Source organism: Prinia subflava, chromosome 4 (assembly GCF_021018805.1).
Source record: "Prinia subflava isolate CZ2003 ecotype Zambia chromosome 4, Cam_Psub_1.2, whole genome shotgun sequence".
NCBI classification, from domain to species: Eukaryota; Metazoa; Chordata; class Aves; order Passeriformes; family Cisticolidae; genus Prinia; species Prinia subflava.
In genome coordinates, this window is record NC_086250.1 from 40,559,930 (window position 1) to 40,578,170 (window position 18,241).

Below are 18,241 nucleotides of genomic sequence, written 5' to 3' on the forward strand. Positions count from 1 at the left end.
CATACAAGACTTACTCTCAGCCTGCTTCTACTGAAGACAATTTAAAGAACGTCAGTTTCCTGAGCAGAGGGAAAAGACAAAAGGTATTAAATCGGCACCCTCTGCATCCTAGGAGAGCATTCTAATTACTACTTAAAAATAAATCAGGTTCAAGTCACTACATTTCCGTAGGTTCCTTTTCAAATTAGTTAAACTTTTCTTGTTCCTGTTAGAGCCATCTGCTCTACAGCCCTGATACAGGAGTTCCAGAGGATACAGAAATGTTTATGTGCAGGAGGTTGTTTTCTGGCCTGATGATGGGAAGATGATTAAGAGAAAGAAGTTCATATCTGTGATTCCCTCTCTTTGTTTTTAGCCAGTGATGGACAGATGTGAACTGCATCCTGAATTTGGGAAGCAGGGACCAGAGCTGAGGTTTGCCCTACCGTGCCCAGGTCAGCACTGTGATAGGCCATGGGAGCTCAAGGGACTTCTCTCTGTGCTTTGGTTTGACTGTAGTGTTGTTGGTGGACACTGAGCATTATTTAAACAGGCATAAAAATGCAAAGATTCAGGAATAGCTTAGGGGCTTTATTTCAACTCTGAACCACCACAGAGTTCAGCCAGGATTCAGGTGGGTTTTGCTCACAGGAGGGTCCTTTACTGCACAGCTGTGTGCCTAGCTGTTCAGACACATGGTAAGTCCAAAATTTGGATGCTTCCAGAGTGGGAAGTGCTGGAACAAAAGGTTTATGATCTGTGGCCTTGGAGTCTAGGAATGCCTTGCTGGGCTTTTCCCTAGGCATTTAAACCACAGCCAAATCTCAGGGGAGTTCAGGAGTTTCTACCAACTCAATCCAGATACTGTCTAGTGCTGTCATTACCAGTCTGCCACAGTTCCTCCCCATGGCAATTTGTTCAACTAAATCACATCCCCATCCACACACTGATTTCCTGCACTTATGCTATAAGAAGGTCACAATGTTACTGCTACTAAGATGTTCACAGCACTTAAAATGTATTGTTAAATAAGCAACAGTAAGAGTTTCCTTCTTGCCACGACATTACATGATTTTGGTCTTTTGGTCTTTGGTTGGTGCAAAAGCCCTTTGATTATGTAATTGCTTTTGAATGAGAACTGCAAGGGACCTTTCAGTTTGTAGGGCTTGCCAGAGGCAGAATGTTTCAGCAATAAAATAATCTGTATTTTACCAAGGCACCAAATAACAAAAATGGCCAAATTATGGTTTGCAAAATTTTTATAACAAGCATTCTAAAACAACTCAAATGTAGGATTTTAGCTCTGTATTTCATTCTGAAATCTCAGGCCAGCTTCAGAAGACAGGAATAAACAGTTTCTATTAGTTGGACTTGACTTATAAAGCAGCTAAGAGCCAATGTTGAAGAAAAGAGATAATTTCATCTGAAGATTATTTAAGATCACTTGTGACAATCACAGCAGAGAATTCCATAGTTCTGAGGTACTGGGCTTACTTCATCATTAAAATACTCCAGATTTACTGGCCTTAATTAGTTGCTTAAACCCTTTGTATTTCAAAAGTGTTTAAATACTTTTCCTGGAAAGGCAATGTCCAAATGTCACTACAACTAACTAGTTCTGTCAGTGAGGTGTCTATGTCTTCTCTTTAAAAACTGCACCCATGATCAAACTTATCAAGTGTATATTTTGTCAGCACTTTATGGGGTAAACTTTGGTTAGATCAATATCTTATTTAGATATTAATTTCAATATCCAAACCAGAAAAACTTATTTAAAGTAACTTTTTTCAAAAATATGTATTTTTACAGAAGTCACATGACAGTATAGACTATTTAGACTCAGAAGTGAGCAGTTCAACTCAGAAAATTAAAAGTAGGCTTCCAACTTGTTTTGATATATCCTTAGATACCTCCACATAAGTGATTTCCTCATCTGTAAGAAAAGTATGATTGTGTTAAGATCATTGTCTGTGCTATAGACTCTTGGGGTTATTTCAGCAAATGAGCACAAGCCCTTCTCCTGTGCTGCTGTACTTCTAACCCTGGAGCCACCCATAAATAAAGGGATTTCTGTGTGTCTGTGTTACAAGTTTTCATCAATAACATTCGTCCAAAGCTTAAATACATCCACAATATTTATTTTTTAATATTTCAGCATATGCTTGTATACATATATGTGCATGTCAATGTAAGTATTATTGGTAATATTATCCTTTTAGTTGTTCAGGTTGGATTTCCTTGCCTTGGAAAACAAGATGGTGTTGCTGCATTTGAAGTGAACGTGATCATAATGAATTCAGAAGGCAATATTATTCTCCAGACGCCTCAGAATGCCATCTTCTTTAAAACCTGTCAGCAAGGTAACACTGAAGGAAACCTGCTGGAATGCTGTTATACCAGGTCACCTAACTGTCTTATGTTTCACTTAGGATAAGAGCTGGAGAGGATGGAAATACAGCAGTCACACCAGTGTAGCAATCAGGGTGAATTCCAGGCTTTCTGGCTCTGTGTACATTTGCTGATCATTTACTACATGTTTACTGAGCCTTTTCTTACTGAACGCCCTTAGCAGACTGGGTTGGAGAGGTTTCTCCCCGCTCCTGCTCACTGCTCATCACATGAAGGACATTGATAGAGATGTATCATATGAAAAGCCCCTGCTAGCAAACGATTCAAGGTGCTTGGAGGAGAGCTAGGTGTGTGAAAGCAGGCTGAGGTTAACATTCCAGAAATGGCTCATCATCTGGGGAACTGACCTTCTGGGAACTCTAGTGGGGACACTGGTATCTATTAATGCTGTCAGTGCCCTAGCTCCAGTTTGGTGTCTTGAGTTCTCTAAATCTCAAACCTGCACATCCAAACTAAACACAAAAATCTTAAATCAAAAAAAAAATCCTGCACAACTTGGCTTTACCTTCTCTGTAGCTCAGGTGCAACCTCTTGGTTTTTGATACAGGTAAAATGGTGGAAGTTGGTGTCCAGTACTTCCAGTAATCTGGCAGTAAGCACACAGAGGACATCTTAATAGAAGAGCACCATGAAGTTATTGCAGTGTTTGCTTGGAAAGGAGAGCACTTGTTCAATCAACTGATCTATGGACCATAAGCACTATGTAATAAGACTTTCTGAATTAATTTGATACACCACAAACAACTGTCATTATCACTTTAATCTGAGGCTATGGAAATTGAAAAATCAGTGTCTAAGATGAGATAATTATCCCACATCATGTGCAATTGTATCAAATTAACCCATGACAGGGCTGATGCACAAAGAACAAGACTTTTATTCTTCCATTAAATCTTTGTTCACAGTCCTACATTTTCTTTTCTGCACTGTTTTCTCTGAGATAATTGGCTGTAGTGTGGCTTCAAAGAATGAGCAGTGGGAGCAAGAGCTGTTTAATCTTTGGAACCTCACTATGCCCAAATAGCAAAGCTGCTTGTCTCCTTTGACGCCTTGCTGCTGCCAGTTAGCTCAAGGAAAGTGGAGGAGGGGGAGAAAAAGTGGGCAGAGAAACAGGGAGAAAAATGAAGGCTTAAAGGACACAAAATCAATCAGATCTCATGTATGAATTTGTGTATCTGGTGTAAATACAACACACAACTTTTTCTATCTTTTTATTTTCAGTTCAGCTCAAAGATACTTAATAAAACTTTGAAAATAGCCTTGGGGCATTCTAATAGGGACAGCAGAGTTACAAGTCTGTATTTTGGAAAATAGTGGCTTAAAGAGGAAGGGCTCCAAACTCAGTTTAGTAGTAGCATTCATCCAAGTTATCATTTCTGTGTTATTATTTGTTGTTGCCATTTTTATACAAGTTCTAATAGCTAACAATTTAGTGAAGTACTGCACCATAAGACCTCTCAAGAAACCTGGGGTTCATTATTGTCCTAGCCCTTTGTTCCTGGAGCCAGCTCAGAGACACAAGGAAGACTTTCCAAACTCTAGAGACATGCAGAGGAGGAGCTTTCTCACATCATCTCTTCCAGCCCATACTGAAATAACTCCCATTCCTGCCCTGTGTCTAGTAAGATGGACACAGCAGTGTTTTGGGACAGATGCTGAGAAGGATAAGAATGTCTTTAGAGGTTGGTGTTAGGGTAAATGTGAGTTTCCTTCCTCCTAAAGATACCATGCATGGTGAAGAGCTCCTGTCAGGGCCCTAGTCACTGTTCCCAGTTATTCTTGGCCATGCAGAAAGGCCCCAGCAGAGGAAGTGAGGGGAGAAAGGGAGCAATTTTGTGGATAAGAGAGGATTTGTTGTGGCTAAGAGGTGGTCACAAAGAAAAAATGTATGTTTTCCTATTTTTCTGCTTGAAATGGTATGTATTTAAGCATGCATTTTTTGGTAATGAGTAGCAGCTCTGCATTTGAGTACAAAGAGAGAAGCGTTTCCAGAAAGAGTCCTAGAATACAGTGTTAGAACACAGTAAGATCAAAACCTTTATTACAATTACTATGGCTGCAAACAGCTTTACTTTTAAGGCATATCATTTTACCTCAGAGGTTTTGAACCTTCTCACTTGGAATGTCACACAACAGAGCATCAAGACGAGGAGGTTGTGCCTACCACTGATCCCTACTGATGTTAAGTTTTTCTAATGGGAATAGACAGTCTCTCCTGCCTGCCTTATCCTCTGTGAGGGATCTGGGAAGGTATTTTTGAGTAATTGTTTTTCTAGCCACCAGACCTTTTCATGATGTTCCATAGGGCTTGTTTTAGTTTGCCTTCTTGTTTGATGGTGTTTTGAGGATGGTGATGGCACCCAGAAGTATCTCTTATCCTGTTGCCAAATGCTTTTACGTATTTGATCAATAATTGAGATAAAATGAGAGTTGATGATACAGAACTGTTGTGCAGGAGTGCTTTCATCTCCCTTTCTGGCCTTCTTCCATTTAGCCTTGATGCTCACTCTTTCATATGAGCACAGATTTCATCATTGTCACCTCAGTAGTAATAGATGTGGTCATTAATGCAGTGCAAGTTGCAGCGACGTCTACTTCAGGCTGCAGAAATCGAAACTGGTCCTGCACACTAAGGGTGGGTCTAACCAGCCATGCAAGTTCTGCACTAAGTTGTCTGCTCATTTCCACACAGAAAAGAAGGTACTGGATTGAGCAGAGCACTCACATTGCTCATGCACTTGCAGAGCAGTAGAACAGTGAAAATGCAGAGTCCGTCAACAGGTGCATCACCCATGTGAATATGTGATGGAACATCTGTTTGTAGACTACTAAAAGAGAAACTCATTTATCTTGAAGAAATCTTAGCTGAATTTCCATTTCTTCGGTGTTTGTCTGCCAGCAAATACTTTAACAGTTGTGTCAAAGAAATATATTGATCCTACTAAGATTTGGCTGGCAGCTGAAGTAAACAATATTTTAACTAAGATTGTTGTTGTATTTGTATTTTATAAAGCGGAATGTCCAGGAGGATGCAGAAATGGAGGGGTTTGCAACGAAAGACATGTCTGTGAATGTCCTGATGGATTTTATGGGCCTCACTGTGAGAAAGGTAATTTAATAAAAAATCTCAACTGTCTTTTTACCACAATCTCAAGAAAACTGTAACTCCTGCACTGTAGGCACTCCTAAAGTTAAGAATGGCCTGTTCTGAAGATTTTGTATATTTTGAGTTCAAACATGTAAGAGAATTGTTATTATCATCCATGGTCAAGTAGAAATACAAATTGATTACATGAAAAATATTTTCTCTTTCACAAATTGCTTTTAACAAAAGTTGATGCAATAGTTAAGTGATCCCTAATCACAGGGAATCCATCTGGCAAGAAGACGAGATAAAATTCTTCTGCTAATGAGAACTAGCTGGGAAACAAAGCACAGTGCTTTAGTTGCTCTGCATTTGTTTATTTGCTGACAAGATCAGATTTGCAAGCAGGCTGAAAACAAAAATGGGAAGAGAAGATTCTCTTTCTCTTCCATGAGTGGATAATAGCTCAAACCAGCATTTCCAGGAGCAAAGAACTGGGAAATTGTTGTGACTTGGCAAGGAAACTAGATCTTCCTATCCCTCTCTTCCTTTTCCCAGTGGCAGTCCCTCCTAGGGTGACTGGAGATGCCCATCCCCATGGGCATCCTACTCCAATACAATCATTCACTCCCAGATACTCTGGCAGCATCAAAAATATTAACCACAAAGGATCAAGGACTGTTCCCTGGCATGGAGAGCGACTGGCACAGCTTGCGCTCATATGTTTAATAAACTCTTACCTTCCAACAAACCCATTACAAACTCACTCCTGGGAGGAGCCCGTGGTTACTACTCATCCCAGGACCATGGCCAGGAGGATTTGCTGGTCAGCCAGGACAAAAGCAGAGACACCAACAATTTCACAAGATGATTTCACAAGGCCATTTGGCCCCATGCCTGGGTGCTGTTTAACTCACTAGCATGGACCCAACCTTGCTGCATGTAGCAATTGTGGGCAACCACAAAATGAAGCATTGCCCCCTAACATGCCTCCCTGAAGAGTTTCCTGGGGTGACCACAGAGAGGTCTTGGAAGAGCACAGTGGCTCCAGAGAAGGTTCACTGGGAGCATGCAGGACATTTTGGCTGCACAGCAGGCTTCCCTAGCCAAAATTCCGTAGCCGTGCTTACGCTCAGGTATGCAGGAGTAGGGAAGTTCATTGTAAAGCCTGCCTGGGAACCCCACTGAATTACTGACCCCTCTGAGATAGTCCTGCCTGCACAGCTGAGGAACCAGAATACAGTCATAGAGAGGACTTGTGTGGGGGGATTTTAAATATCCAGAGTATGTAGGTGTATGTGGGTACTTTGCTCTCCCCTGCCTGGTATTAAACTATACAAGAGGCAATTTGTGCTTACACATGGAATCAGATTTAAACTTGAGTTAGGCTATAGTTTTTAGTAGCACTATACAGAAATTGCCAGATACAAACCAAAGATATAATAGATGTAACCCCCTATCAGAGGCACTTTGCAAAGGTGACTTAAAACAATGAACAGAAAGAAAAGTAGCTTAAGGAGTCTATGTGTCATGTATTTAAACACCAGTTTCTATCCTACCAGCAATGCTTTTTCTGTCCTTCCCACTCTTCAGCACTGTGTGTTCCTCGCTGCATGAACGGCGGGCTCTGCATCACACCCGGCCTCTGCATCTGCCCGCCGGGCTTCTACGGCATCAACTGCGACAAAGGTAAAGGCAGCTGAACCCCGGGTGACAAAGGTACAGGCAGCTGAACCCCTGGGTGACAAAGGTAAAGCCACCTGAACCCCCGGGTGACAAAGGTAAAGCCACCTGAACCCCTGGGCTCTGCACGCAGCATGATCTCTTCATCCACTTGCAGCAGTTTCCCTCTAAGAGTGCATTTTGGAAAGTCAGGCAAGCAATAAGTGAGTAAGTTTTAAAGATATTGTGATTCTTAAAATAGATGCTGTAGCACAGCCTGGCAGCTGTTGGAAGAATATAGGGACTGGCAGTATCCATACACCCCAGCTCTGTGAAGGGTGATTTGGATAATCACTTCAGTTGATCCACTGAAAACTGTGGATCTTACCACAAAAATTGCTTATATTTCTGAGGGGAGAAAAAAACCCCCAAAAAACAAACAAACACCCCTGCCCCCGCCCCCCATTTGAGCTCTATTTTACTGTAGTAAAATTAATTTTTACTAATTTTTAGTACATTAATGTGCTGCATCTGGACACATGAAAAAACATACAAGCTGTTCATTTTCTGTTGCTGCATCGGGTCTCATGAAGGGTAAAAACCAACAATCAGTTGTTCAGCACAGTAGTTTGGAATAGTCTAAGCTACCATGTAGAAAAAACCCAAGTAATTTCCTGCAGAAATATAGCTGACCTGCTCATGGCAGAGCAGAACGTCCTGCTGCATTTGTTGTTGCAGGTCTATATGAAGTAAAGACTGAATGCAACGGGTCCTAGAAGACTTTTCAACAATATTGTGGGAACCTCCCTGTTATTTTGCACAAACTGTTGGTGTCAATGCCCTCATGTCTTGTGGGTAGTCTTTGAACAGACTTTTACCACATTTAGAAAATGCTTCAAATGTGTGCGTTAATTAAATGCTCCCCATGTCTTGAAGGATTAATGTAAATCCCAGCTGTTTGGTGAAAAGTCACATCTAACACAATGCAAGTCACTTGGCAGCTGAAAGTCAGAGCATTTGCATCTATGTCACCACACAGAAAAACTCACAGAGGTTTCTTTTTAGTCAAAGGATTACTCAAGAACTGCAGTGAAGTATCCTCTTGTAGAAGTAGCTTCCAGTCCTAGGCTGTGCTCCTTTTATCAGATGCTGGCAGTTTCAATAGCAGTAGTGCCTTAATCCTTCAATGAGCTTTATGTGTGGGGTTGATAAAGATGTAGCTGTCTGTCCTCAGAGAGCTCACTGCTGTGTTGTTCGCTTGTCTCGTTCTACATTGCCTTGTGTGTGTGCCCGTGTAAAGCATTATGTAGGAGTAACTGCATTTCAGGAGTACTTTGTAAATCAGATGAAAAGATGTTAATCCTGCTTTTACAACCTACTCAATGTTTATTTATGATGAACAGCAGAGAACATTAAGTCCCAGTTAGTCCTAGCTCATATTAATGACAGTTCATTCCTCTTTTATTCGTTTCAGCAAACTGTACAACAACATGTTTCAATGGAGGGACGTGTTTCTATCTGGGAAAATGCATTTGTCCTTCAGGCTATGAAGGAGACCAATGTGAAATTAGTGAGTAACATCTCTGTGTGCTTGCTTTCATATACATCAGCTTCTCCAAGTGTCAATGCCTAATGGTAACATGTGACCTGCCTGTGCTGGGCACAGAGCAAGGGTCACACGCAGCAGTTTGGAACCCTCACAGTCAGACACCACACGCCTCCAAACAAGTTTCCTACTTAGAAGTTTGATTCATTGCTGGACCATCTCACACCCTGCCCTGTTCTGTTTTCACTAGTAACCAGGCTTGGTAACAATCCTCAAGCCATAAGTACGCAAGCAGACAGATGTGCTGCCATGCCAAGCCTGGGGTGCATCTATTTTCAAACCTTATGGCAAATCACACTTGGGCACAGCAGATTAAATTTGACCTGACACTTCTGAAAGGGCTACTATAATTTGGGAATGAAAAGGCTTGGGGCAAAAGGAGGACTGACTCTAAGGGCTGAGAGCTTTCGTGTAACATTGTTACATTCACAAGGTAACTTGAGGATGTACAACCAGACTTCATTCTTCCTGGACTTACTTTGAACAGGACAGTGTGCAGGAAAGCTTTCCCTGCTGTAAATAATTCCACTGATATTCCCCAGCACCTTCATAGGAGCATGGAGAGCACTATTTGGCCTAGGATATGTAAATGCTGATTTTTTTAATATACATCAGTAGAAACAAGCTCTTCTCACAATTAGGAAATTTTTATCACTTTGGAAACACATGGAAATAAACTCTTAACTTGCTGTCAGCCAATGTACAACAATAAGTGAATTGCTGTGCAGAGAAAGCACACAGATACAGTAAGATTTTCCTTTTTCCTCAGCCTTTATGTAGATTAACAATAGGTGTATGAAAATGTTTCACCGTGTCTCTATGCATTGCAAGGCATTTTGCAACTCCTTTTTATATCATTAAAAATTTAGTGGAAAAGAAGTAGCAAAGCTTTATTGTTTTGAAGTTAATAAAGATTGCCCATTGATATAAATTCAGATCATATGCCATAAGAACAACAGTGTGGGTTTTCACTGGATTTACCTTTGCTTACATCAAGTTCAAATTTGACTATTTGGCAGAACCCCATTTCTTTCTTCAGTCCCCAAAAAGTCAACATTGTTGACATTTTTCAGATGAAGATTGAAAGTGATTCAAAGAGAGAAGCATGTATTTTATGTTTGGTGGTGGTTTTTTGAGGGTAATTCTTAGAACTGTTATTACAGCATGTATAATTAAGGGCAGTCCATTTAATTGATCTGTCTGAAGAGCTGAAGTGCATATTTGTCTACTGCTGCTTGGGATAAGTGCAACTGGTTTGACTTCCTGGAAAGGTTTATCTGTGAAACTCAAATTAAATTAATTAAAATACGGGCAGTAAATAAGTTTGTGTACAAAAGAAAAAAAAAAACCAACACACAAATTCAGGATCATGGTATGCTAGGACCCAAACTGAGGCAATATCAGTGAGAGCAAGGATAGCTTTGCACTTTCTCTGGCTCTTGTAAAGCCAGGACTGCAATAGTTAGATTGTGAATGACAGCTGTCATCACCTCTGGACACTGCAGCAGCACTAGCACAGCAGTAGAAGATTGCAAGAAATCTGCTCAAGGCTTAGAAACACCAGAGCAGAAACACAACTCAGTCCATTTTCTCAGATCTAGGGACAGCTACATTCAGTCATGGGATTCTTAAAATAACAAGGGGGGAAAACTTTTCAACAGGCAGGAAGCCATCTTCTGAAAATTGCAAGGTTTCATTGTTGGTTTTGTTTTAATATTGGGTATAGGCTTTCAGTGCTTGTGTAATAATTGAATCCCTGTGTAAGGCTCCTGGGAAGTGTACTGAACCCAGTCAACACTAACAAGCATTCAGAGTCTTCCAGATCTTTTTTTCTAGTTATAGGTATGCATTGTCTCTAATTAGTGTTTCACTTTGAATCCAGAGAACTTTATTTTGCTTTGGATTCCTCCCCTACTTATCACCAGCTGTTTTGTTGCTTTTTCCATTTCTCAGTCAACAACAGACAGAGTTATTACTCTTTTCTTCATTCTGTGACAGTATCTTAGGCCAAAGTCAATTGAGCCGTGCTGAGCCAAATGCTTGCCTGTTGCAACTTGGTGGAAGTCGGTGTCACGTCTCTTGACCCATATCGTCTAGATTTACTTAAAGAACTTAAACTTCTTAAAAGAACTTAAAAGGAAAATTCATTGATTTCTTTAGCATTGCTCTTTCCAGTTGTTAATTACTTGGGATGCAAATGTTTGCAGATTACAATGCCTAAAGTTTCCCTCTCCAGAGGCTCCTGCAGAGAAACTGTGCTTTTACCAAAACTCTCCTTAGCAGAGTTTGTTCCATCAGCTGCTTATGGAACTTGTTTCAGGGTTATTAAAATAATAATGTACAATAGGAATGAGTGTTTTCTTTATATTGACAACACACACAATTTCCTTTATATTGACAATACGTTTTGTATCACAAAGGTCTGCAGGGGTTGAAGGCTAAGCAGGTGCTGCCTGTGATGTCAAGCTCCCAAGAGGGCAGTCTGTGATCATGAAATGAGGTTTTCAGCACAGCAAGCCAGTGTTGATGCTTAAATTATGACATGCAGGTCTCAGTTAATACCTTTCTTAAAAAAAAAAAAAGGGAAAGGGAAAGGGAAAGGGAAAGGGAAAGGGAAAGGGAAAGGGAAAGGGAAAGGGAAAGGGAAAGGGAAAGGGAAAGGGAAAGGGAAAGGGAAAGGGAAAGGGAAAGGGAAAGGGAAAGGGAAAGGGAAAGGGAAAGGGAAAGGGAAAGGGAAAGGGAAAGGGAAAGGGAAAGGGAAAGGGAAAGGGAAAGGGAAAGGAAGCCGTTTACTGGCCCAGGTTCCAGTTTTTGTTTGGTCACAGATTCAGGTAGATATTAGTGTTATATCTAGGAAGGATGCCAGTTTTTTTCCTCTTTTCTGAAGAATCTAGGAAGTGTAGTGGCATTAGAAAAGGTAAAAAATGGGTTTGGACAACCATGAGAAAAGCTGCACTGGTACCTATGGGCACCAAGTGGCAGGAAAGTGAGGGTGTGATTCCTGGTGGCCCAAGAGTGCCCAGGGAGGTGACAGTGAGCCTCCCCCAGCCTGGGAGTCACTGAGCTCACTAGGAAGGCACTGTGCTTCCCTTCCTAGAGATGAGTGAAGATTTAATTAGTTCAGTAAGGTGGACAAATTCTAACAAGGTATAGGCATGCATGTTAAGTTTGAGGAAGGTTTCTGGTGTGTCATGGCCAGAATGAAAGAAAGAAATTGAGTGTGGCTCTCCTCCACCAGCATGGGCCTTCTCAGTCCCAGGCAATCAGGGCCAAACAAGACTTCCTACAGACCCAGCCTATGCCTTTGGCAAAGTCTGTAACTGAAAGTAATTTCCAGACCAAGAGCCTGGAAAAATGTCTGCCAGTTCCAATTACTGTTAGCAAAGTTGCTCTGTTCTTTGCAAACAGGAAAGAAGGGCATGTATTTTTAATGAGCCCTTAGTTTCTGAGCTGCCGTGTGGAATATCCCTCACTACACCATCCACAGCACCACGGTGCTCCCCAACTGAGGGGCCCAGCCAATATATTTACTGTCTGCAAGTGGGACCTGTCATTCCCTGAGTGTCTTACTGGTCTCAGATGTCACTTGACCTTTTCTGATGGGGCCCCTCAGGTTTGGATCCTGCTCTTTGGAACTGAATCACCTGGGCAGTGCTGCCTCCCCTGTGAAGGGTGAGGAGAGCAGGAGTCAATGCTGACCAGTCATGTGAGGGATTCTGCAGAGTCAGAGTGGCACAAACCTGGCCAAAAGCTGCATGGTCACACAGGCTTTGGCCATGCCAAACTATTGTCATATTTTCAAAGGAGAAGAACGCTTATAAACTGGAAGCACAGGCTTGCCACAGTCTTTCCTGATGAATCCATAGTGCACACTCTAACATCTGATGAGTTTTTCAGGTACAAGGCAAGCTTGTCAGACATTTGTCCCCAGCAGGCACAGGGACTAAGACCATTGTTTCTGTGTTTTCAATTTCTAGGTAAATGCCATCAACCCTGTCGAAATGGAGGCAAATGCACTGGTAAGAATAAATGCAAGTGCTCCAAAGGCTACCAGGGGGACCTGTGTTCAAAGCGTAAGTACCAAAGCCAGTCTGTCAGGCCTTGTGGGAACATCGAGCTCACTGTGCCATATCTTCCTTCCATAATGTCAGTACTAATTGTTTGTTGTCAAAGTAATTCAAGTTATTTTATTTTCTGGACATACATCATATACCAGACTTAAAGTGAATTACAAAACCAGAAACATTTTTTTACAGAAGTGTCCTCACAGTCTCTTCTGTACTCCTGAGTTTCTATAAAACACCAGTGTGATAGCTCAGCAATAGCAGATTAGTAATAGAGAAATGCTTAATAAAATGTCAATACTTTGCCATGTTGAAATACAATGAGCACACTGTGAGTGGAGTGCTGGGAGCTACTCTCCTCCCGCTGGTTCTGGTGGATGCTCAGCTCTGCTCTACAACCTGATTCTCTGGCAGAGGCTGAGACAGACCTTGCAGGTAAAGAAATGAGTGTAGACTGCTTCAGGGCTCTGCCTGCACTCAGTGCAAAGGCACAGATTTACTTTGAGAGCCCCAGGAGCAACCCATCATGTGAAACAGCAGGGAAAGCAAACATGTGGCTGTCTCTGGATGAAATGCCAGATGTATGTGTTCACTTTTTTACAGCTGTCTGTGAACCCAGCTGTGGCCCGTACGGCACCTGTGTGGAGCCCAACAAATGCCAGTGCAAAGAGGGCTGGCACGGGAGACACTGCAATAAAAGTAAGTGAGAAACAAACCCTGAGATTTGTGTCTGAGCTGTTACACACCCAGTGCTATACAGAAATGACTGCCTCAAAAGCCTTTTCAGCATCATTAATTGCACTGCACTCCTTTTTCTCTAATCTTTAATCCAAGCAGTAAAACAAAGGTTTTCAATACTCCATAATTTTACCTCCTTTAAAAAAAATCATAATAATTTGAAAGTGTTTTCTCTAGATCGTTTTTATATTAGAAATTCCAGAATCTGGTATCCATCAGAGGGGGACCTTACGTGTCTTCCAACCATAGTGTGAAAGGGATCCAATTCCCTCAATACACCTCAGTAATATCAGCTAGTTTTTAAATGCTGAGTAGGTATTTTTAAAAGTAAAACTCTGACAGGTTTTAAAGCTGATTGAAACTTAGAAAAAATAAAATGTCCTTGGGAAATTTGGGGGAAAACTTGAATAGTTATCCAAGATCTGTTCTTAGCAACTTCACAGTTTTCTTCTCCTCTTCCCACCTGTGCACCACAGCATACAAAATACATTGTCCCTAAGCAAAGTTCTCAAAATTAATTTCTGTTACGCTTTTTGATCCATTTACCATCTATTATAGCAACTGTTCATTTCACTGGGCAATGGTACTCTATAATTGTTTGAAATACAATTGGATATCCAGTAAGATCTTCAGATTTAATTTTATGTTTCGTGTGCAACAGTACTATAACAGCAGATCTTCAATATACAATCTTTATACACTCCCAAAAGATACTAATGTTTATCATTGTTGGCTACCAATTTACATGTGTTTTTTGTGTCAATAATAAAAAAAGTTGAAAAATTTTGCAGCTACAAAACCAGTCAGCCATAAGGAATGTGAACCTTACATTGCAGCATCAACTGAACGTTCACTTTTATTAAAACCTGTTGATGCGTATGATTTTTGTCACATCAAAATATATTAGAATAAATATAGTATTTTCATTAAAACCTGAGCATTATCCAACTAAGATGGATTTTGCTGTGAAAATTAGGAGTCCACTTTTTTGTTGTTACCTAATGGATTTGTGTTTAAGTATTCAGGCTATTGTCTGAAGGAGCAATACCATTAATATGTTATGGTTAGAAAAAAGATACAAGGAAATGGACCCATATGAACTACAGTTCATAAGTTCAGTATGAACTTTTTCTTCCTGTCATACTCTTCCTACAAAGAACTCAGATGGCAAATGTAAACAAATACATGCTTCAGGTGACCATCACCAAAGAAGTAATTACCTGTACAACAAAACCAAAATTCATACCTGCCTTGTGATGAGAAGTCAATAGTCCTACATTATTGTAAACTCCAAGGTTTTGTATCCTTCATTACTTGGAGTTTGGGTACAGTTCTGCTGTATTTGGTACTGCAAAACTCTCTTTGTATTCAACAAAGAAACTGTGAAATGGACATTTGGGCAAAATTCACGCCCATTTTAAGTGTCCATTAGTGTGCATGCACTGCAAATCTCTCTTTTCAACTGAAACCAAACATCACTGGATCTTGAGAGGAGATTTATAGCTAACTTGAGAGACTTGTTTCATATTCCATCAAATGAATGTCTCTCTGGTGGAGCTGTTTTCTTAAAAAAGAAGTGGTCAAAAAATTGAACAGAGGACTAGCAGTTCAAAGTCATTTCCATGAGCTTTAAGTAACAAATGGGTAAATGAACCTATAAAGAATTACAACATAATACTTTGGATTCCATTTTTATTGTTCACTTTCATTTTCCACAACAAAGCAGCTCTAGTAAGCCTGCTTCAGACGGCTTTCCCCCCCCAGGTGTTTATGGTCACTGGTGTTCTTTTTCTTTGCCTTCAGCCATAAACCAAAGTCTAACTGAGGTAACTGGTGCAGATTCTCTCCAGGGGAGGGCTTATGCCCCATTCTAGAGCCTTTTGCTGGCAGATCATCATGACTGTAACCCACCCGGTGTGGGGGTACACATGTGAACCCCAGGCTGAGTGACAGCCTGGCTGTGCTGACGTCCCTGGGCTCATCTTTCTGTCCGGCAGGACTTCATTCATCCTGAGGGGTAACAGGGGCATGAGCACTTCTGTAAGGCAAAGCAAAATCCTTTGTTCAAATGGGCAAGACAGTTTCCACTTGAAATATTAGCTGTGGATCGGGAGCCCACTTCTGTGGCTTCTTTTTTCTTGACCTGGCTGATTTTGCAGGGTATGGAGCCAGCGGTGTGAGCGCCCTGAGGCCAGCAGGCAGCAAGCACAGGCAGCACACGCCTTCGCCAAAAAGGGCCGAGGAGAAGCCTGTGCCACCCGAATCCAATTATATCTGGTGAGCTCCAGCATCTGAAATGGTTTGTGTTTCACAAAGTTCACAGCCTTCATTAACCTCTCGTGGATTGAATGTTAAAGTGCTCTTCATTACAGTTAACATTACCGGCTGGAATTTTATTAGCTTCATTATAAACCACCAAGCTGACACTTACTATTCCTTTCAAGTTTTATAAATACTTCTGTTGCATGGTTATATAGGCTTCTTCTCTCAGTGCTTTGGATGGTGTTTTGTACTATACTTCAGTTACATTTAAACTTCTTTTTTTGGGTTATATAGCTGCAAATATTTTCCAAAAAAAAAGTAACAAAATTCAAACAGAAAACCCTGTAGGTGCTAATCCTGAATTATTTCAGTGACTACAGCTGTAATTTGCCTAAGACAAAAGAAAGGTGCATTTTGCAAACTTTTACAAATTGTGTACTTAGACTTTTCCTTAAGAAAAACAAACAAACAAACAAATAAGTTACCTAATTTAAAAACTGAATAACTCAATTCAGTATTATTTTTGGCTTTACAGTTTTGTGTATTACAAAACAAAGGAACTGCAGTGATGCCATTTAACCAACATAATATATTGCAAACAAAGTAGAGCTATAATGTATGAAGTTTCTGCATCAGCTTGAAGCAATATAATATATTGTAAACAGAACAGCTCTTATGTAATAAACCTTTTATACTGACTGTTATGTATAAAATAAAGATGCTGCTTTAGTTTTTTGAGTACTGCTCTGTGTGGCCTCTTGCGGTCTCATCAGTACTGCGTTGGGACGATGGCTTTTCTAGAGCCCCCTCATAAAACAGTGGCACTGTGGGGTTGGTTCTCTCTGCGTCTGCTTTTAGCCCCACAGTTCTTAAAAATATTTCAGAAGAGCAATTTCTTCTTGTGCCTTTGCCAAGGAGGGGATAACACGGAAGGCCGCGTGTTTCACTCGCTGCACTTGTGCTCCACCACGTCCTCCTTTCCCCCAGCACTGCCACTCAGCCAGGTGGGGGTCCAGTTCATGGCACCTCAGGGACTCAGAACATCCTTCTCACAGCTTCTGTCTGAGCAGGTGATGGTCCAGCCCTGGCCATGTTTCCTGTTCAAGGGTGATGGTCCTGTGTTGTGTTGTGGTCAGACTGTAGAAGGTTTGGGTGCTGCTTCTTGCAACAGTTGAGGGTACATGAGTTGCACTTTGGTGTGGCTTGGAAGCAGGAAACGTGGTTTCTGTATGCACTGAAGAACAGAAAATATCCAATGAATATACCCACCCTTGCTGGACTGTATTTCTGGCAATCTTACTATCTGGGAGACAAATAAAAAAGTAAATAACATATAGTTGGAAACATTAGAGCTGGGCTTTTCCCTTTACTGAGGCCAGAAAGAGGAAGTGTGGGCCGGAAAGGTGCTCAGCCTCTGCCCACAGTCAGTGCTGTCCCAAAAGTACGTATTCAGATTTGGAAAAGGTGGAAAAGGGGCAGCCTGAGGCAAAGGATAAAACACTTAGGTGATGAAAACCCAGGGGAAACTGTTCATGAACAAAACGTTTTTTGATATTTTTCTTAAAAGTGATGAAAGGAAGAGATTAATATTAGGTTCAGATTAGATGTGTAGCTGCTCCGTATGTCCAGGGATGCCTCAGGAGCTGTGTGCAAACGCAAATATCACATTTGCCTGCTTTTTGTTCTTTCTGTAGCAAAGATTAAGTGGTTTGTCACACAATACAGTAAAAATCACAGAAAATTATTACTTAAAATTCCTCAGATATTTTGGCTGAGCTTTTTCTGCTCCTGTGAATTTCTTAGAAAGTGCTTCCTTAAAAATAGCAAATGTATTCTTTTATGCAGACCAAATCTTTTGCTGTTTGCTCTAAAGACACTTAATGCTGTTTTGTTTTCAGAGTTTCACCACTGATTTTTGTAAATATCATTAATCCTGAGAAGAATATCAGCAGAAATATTACAAAAGGAAAAAATAGTCCTCGAAGTGCACACTGTACCGCAACTCTCTTTCTTAGAAAACACCAATTGTCTACCCAAAATTTCCATGGCTTTGCCAGTCTGAGCACAAAGTTTCCTATGTAAGAGACAGTCTTTGACATCAGAATTTTAAGTTAAAAGTCTGTGATAACTGAGAATGCTCAAAGAAGACATGAATTTACCAGAAAAAGTCCGGTTGGATGTTGGAAGCAATTTTGCCATTTGAAAATAAAAAACAGAACTTATCACACTCTGTCACTGGACAGGACACACGTGAGGGAAAAAAAAAATGCCAGAGATGAAAATTATTTAAAAATAGGAAAAAAAAAAGAGTCAAAATACCAATCCACTACAATAGGTCAGACAGACACTGCCTTTTCAATATTTGGAAAATTTGTAGTTAGCCAGAGCAAGATGCCCAACATTGCACTTGTGAGCAGCAGCTGTAAGATGATGAAA

The 18,241-nt window shown here is 40.8% G+C and overlaps 1 protein-coding gene across 1 annotated transcript in view; it reads left to right on the forward strand.

Moving 5' to 3' along the window:
- The window catches only part of WIF1 (WNT inhibitory factor 1), a 37,583-nt gene extending 21,037 nt beyond the window's left edge, over positions 1–16,546 (forward strand). Inside the window, exons 4-10 of the mRNA XM_063396538.1 lie at positions 2,199–2,339; positions 5,402–5,497; positions 7,067–7,162; positions 8,610–8,705; positions 12,719–12,814; positions 13,409–13,504; positions 15,703–16,546. Coding sequence (XP_063252608.1) covers positions 2,199–2,339; positions 5,402–5,497; positions 7,067–7,162; positions 8,610–8,705; positions 12,719–12,814; positions 13,409–13,504; positions 15,703–15,824 — 743 coding nt within the window. The 3' untranslated portion in view covers positions 15,825–16,546. The remainder of the gene's footprint in view (positions 1–2,198; positions 2,340–5,401; positions 5,498–7,066; positions 7,163–8,609; positions 8,706–12,718; positions 12,815–13,408; positions 13,505–15,702) is intronic.
- Positions 16,547–18,241: the final 1,695 nt, after the last annotated feature.